Here is a 3412-nt window from a genome sequence, read left to right as displayed (position 1 = left end):
TTCTGTTGACTTTAAAAAACAAAACAAAACAGAGGTTTGTACCTATGTTGTTTATTTATTATTTCTTGCCTATATCTTGTAATATGAGAAACTACTTTGGCAGTAACAATATGCAATGTACTAAGCATTTTTACTCTCCTAAAATCTTGTTTTGAGATTTTGTACCATTGTTTTTATTTTTTTTCTTTGAAATAAAAACAACTGATGTAAAAAAAATAAAATAATAAAAAACAAACAAAAACAAAGAACTACTATTATTAATGCAGCCTAAGCCTGTTCAGGTCATTTTCTATGCATGTATACCAAATGTACTTTTTCCTAAACTTTTTTTTTCATCCTGTGTCTTACGAAGAGTTATTGAAAATTTTCATGTCACTGAACATTTATTAACTATATAATTTTGAACACTGGCCCAGTGTTTTACATGTATACTTCCATCTGTTAAATACTCCTAATTATTATGAAGACGGCAGTTGTTCCAACTTCTTTTCTGTTAGAAGCAAAGCAACAAATATTCCTGCAACTAAAGTTTTATACACGTTTACATATGTAGAAATAAATCACTGCAAGAGAGAAGCAGAAGGCAAATGAAGGAAAAGAAAAATAGAATCATCGCTTCATTTAATGAATAGCAAGATTTTGGCAGAAGGGAAGAGGCTGGCAAAGAAGAGGCAATTTCCAAGCTCCTAGATGAAGGCAACTCCAGGATAATGTAGCTACTCCAAGAATGCATGTATAGAAGCTAGCAATGGTGGTGCACGCCTGTATTTTCAGCACTTGACAGGCTGAGCCAGGAGGATCATCGTGAGTTCATGGCCAGTCTGAACTATATACTGAGTTTAAGGCTAGCTTAAACTCAGCAAGACTGAACTTGGTGGCCCTCCTGTTTTCAGTCTCTCCAAGTGCTGGAATTACAGGCGTGCACCACCACTCTAGGACGACTCTGTCTTAAGAAATAGAAAGACTCTGTCTTAAGAAATAGAAAGCAGGGCCAGAGAGATAGCTCAGTGGACTAAGCAAGACTCTGTCTTAAGAAATAGAAAGCAGGGCCAGAGAGATAGCTCAGTAGACTAAGCGCCTGCTTAGGCAAGTGCAGGGACCAGAGTTAGATCCTGGGTACCACATACTGTTCCAGCCCCGTCCCCAGGTGCGCTGAGCTGGCAACCGAGTCCTAGAGTGGTGGTGCACGCCTGTAATTCCAGCACTTGGAGAGACTGAAAACAGGAGGGCCACCGAGTTCAAATTGTGTAGTGAGACCCTGTACCAAATACATTAAAAAAAAGAAAGAAAGAAGAAAACAAAAAGTAGTAACAAAAAGAATACATGTGCAGTCTTGGTCCTTACTCCCAGCCCCTCTAAGCAACAAAAATATTTCCACAACGGTTTAAATGAGTGAGCTTTAAAGAACGAATGATCTGTGACAAAACAAGAACTCTTAGTTTGTGCCAAAGAGACAGGGAAGAGAAATCCACTGCCCAACATGGTTGAGCAACTGTACAAAAACTAAGCAACATCAGCATCAAGGAGGCAGAGCTCGGCGGAGGGGAAAGTTCATTTGGCTTGACAAATTCCATGTTTGCATTTCAGAGAGATCCTGAATCAGTAACACAACTTACTTTCTTTGAAGATATTATTCCAGATAAAGTATTTCAACTTAAGCTCAATTCTTTGCTTTTAAAGCTGACTCAATTACCCTGGGTTTCATTATAGTTTAATCTTGCTTCTTTTTCCTCCCTCCTGCTAGTCTTCCTGACATTTCTCTTTCCTAGACACTGAGGTATGGCCTGGAGAAGAGATGTGCTTAGATCAGTAATTTCTGTTATTCTTGACAGCAACATGGAAGATAAATGTCACGCAAAAATGGAACTAAAGACAAATTAATCCTGATAGCTGAAGGGAATAAAAACAGTAACAAAAATTAGGTGAAATGATAGATATTTAAGAAACAGAATTTTTTTTTTTAGTTCATGAAAGCTAAAAAACAATGTTCTGGTAGTTAAAGCAGAGGACTAAGATTCAGATTTTGGTTTTTTGGCTCCAGTTTTGTCAACTGAGTTTATGGAATATCCTTGGGCTCATGATGATTTCTCACTTAAATCTTAAAATCTGAGGTTCAGTATGAAGTTACCTCAGAAATTCCTTCAATGGATCTCATCTTTGACAAAAGACACTAAAAGACCTTTTAGTGGAATATTTCCTTCAAACAAAACAAACTTCATCTGTTTTATTTCACTATTAATCTGCTTACTATGTTTTATAATTGATAATTTTTGAATCCATGTAGATTATCAATTACTACAACAGAACTTTAAAATATAAGATATTACATTGTATTAGAATGGTGAAAATAAGATTTTTAGAAGAGAAGCCAAGCTTTGGCTCAGTCTCTTCTCAATAAACCTAGTGTTGAATAAATACAAATGTTATGGGCTCATATTTTATTTGGTATCTTGTCACTTTCACCGAGTTCTACAAAAGGCACATTCACAGTAGTATTTAGCAAAACAACACTACCTTCAATGTTAGTAAATGGCAACGTATGTTAGTAAATTAATGAACTTACATAAGGAGATGGTGACAATTTAAACAATTATTATTTTCAATACTGAGAAAGAATATGAACTGTTTCACAATAAAGGAAGTAAAAGACAGAAGGGAAATCTCATAACCACTCTAAGTTCTTTTCTGGCTTGGTCTTGGGAAAATTTAAACATAAAACTTCTTACCTTTTCCTGGGCCAACCATTTTTCTAGTACAAGAAGCCAGAGCCAAGATAATCTTTGGGGGCTGATGTCCTGCCTACACCTGAAAACGGTAAAGAGAAAGGAGTTTCTTACAGATATTTTTTCTTTTGTGGTCTAAAACTAAGAACTGACTTCTAGTCTAATTTAAATCGGAATACGCAAATGTTATGAAATTTTCAATTGCATTTTATAGTTCAGTAAAATATGAGAACCAGAACAGATCTGCAGCTCTCATTAAAAAAAAAAAAGTCTCAATGCCACCTCCATTCTCTTTCTCTTTTTTTTTTTTTTTTTCAGGTGTCTTGCTCTGTTACTTAGATTACTTGGAACTCCTGCATTCAGGCAACCTTTTTGCCTCAGCCTTCTGAGAAGCTGGCACTTCAGACACACGCCTCTGTGCCTGGTTTAGTCCTTTTTTTAAACATGATACTACAAAGAAAATCACAGTAGCTAATGCTGTCAAAATTATATTCTTGAACACAAGAGAATAAATCAAATACAAAAGAAAAAGGAGGGGCTGGTGAGATGGCTCAGTGGTCTAAAGCACCTACTTAGAACAAGCTAAGCTAAGCTAAGCAAAGCACAGAGACCGCGGTTCAATCCCCCAGCACCACATGCCAGCCAGCCCCGCCCCCTGGTGGGCTGAGCTGGCCACACACACACACACA

The 3412-nt window shown here is 36.8% G+C and overlaps 1 protein-coding gene across 1 annotated transcript in view; it reads right to left on the bottom strand.

The window, feature by feature from the left end:
• The window catches only part of Zfyve26 (zinc finger FYVE-type containing 26), a 72648-nt gene that overhangs the window by 66587 nt on the left and 2649 nt on the right, over window positions 1-3412 (bottom strand). The window contains exon 3 of the mRNA XM_023701416.1: window positions 2727-2805. Within this exon, the coding sequence (XP_023557184.1) occupies window positions 2727-2805 (79 nt within the window). The remainder of the gene's footprint in view (window positions 1-2726; window positions 2806-3412) is intronic.

The sequence above is a fragment of the Octodon degus genome, unplaced genomic scaffold, assembly GCF_000260255.1.
Source record: "Octodon degus isolate 3935 unplaced genomic scaffold, OctDeg1.0 scaffold00007, whole genome shotgun sequence".
Lineage (NCBI taxonomy): Eukaryota > Metazoa > Chordata > Mammalia > Rodentia > Octodontidae > Octodon > Octodon degus.
Note: the sequence above shows the minus strand (reverse complement) of the source record. Positions and strands in the feature narration are given on the sequence as shown.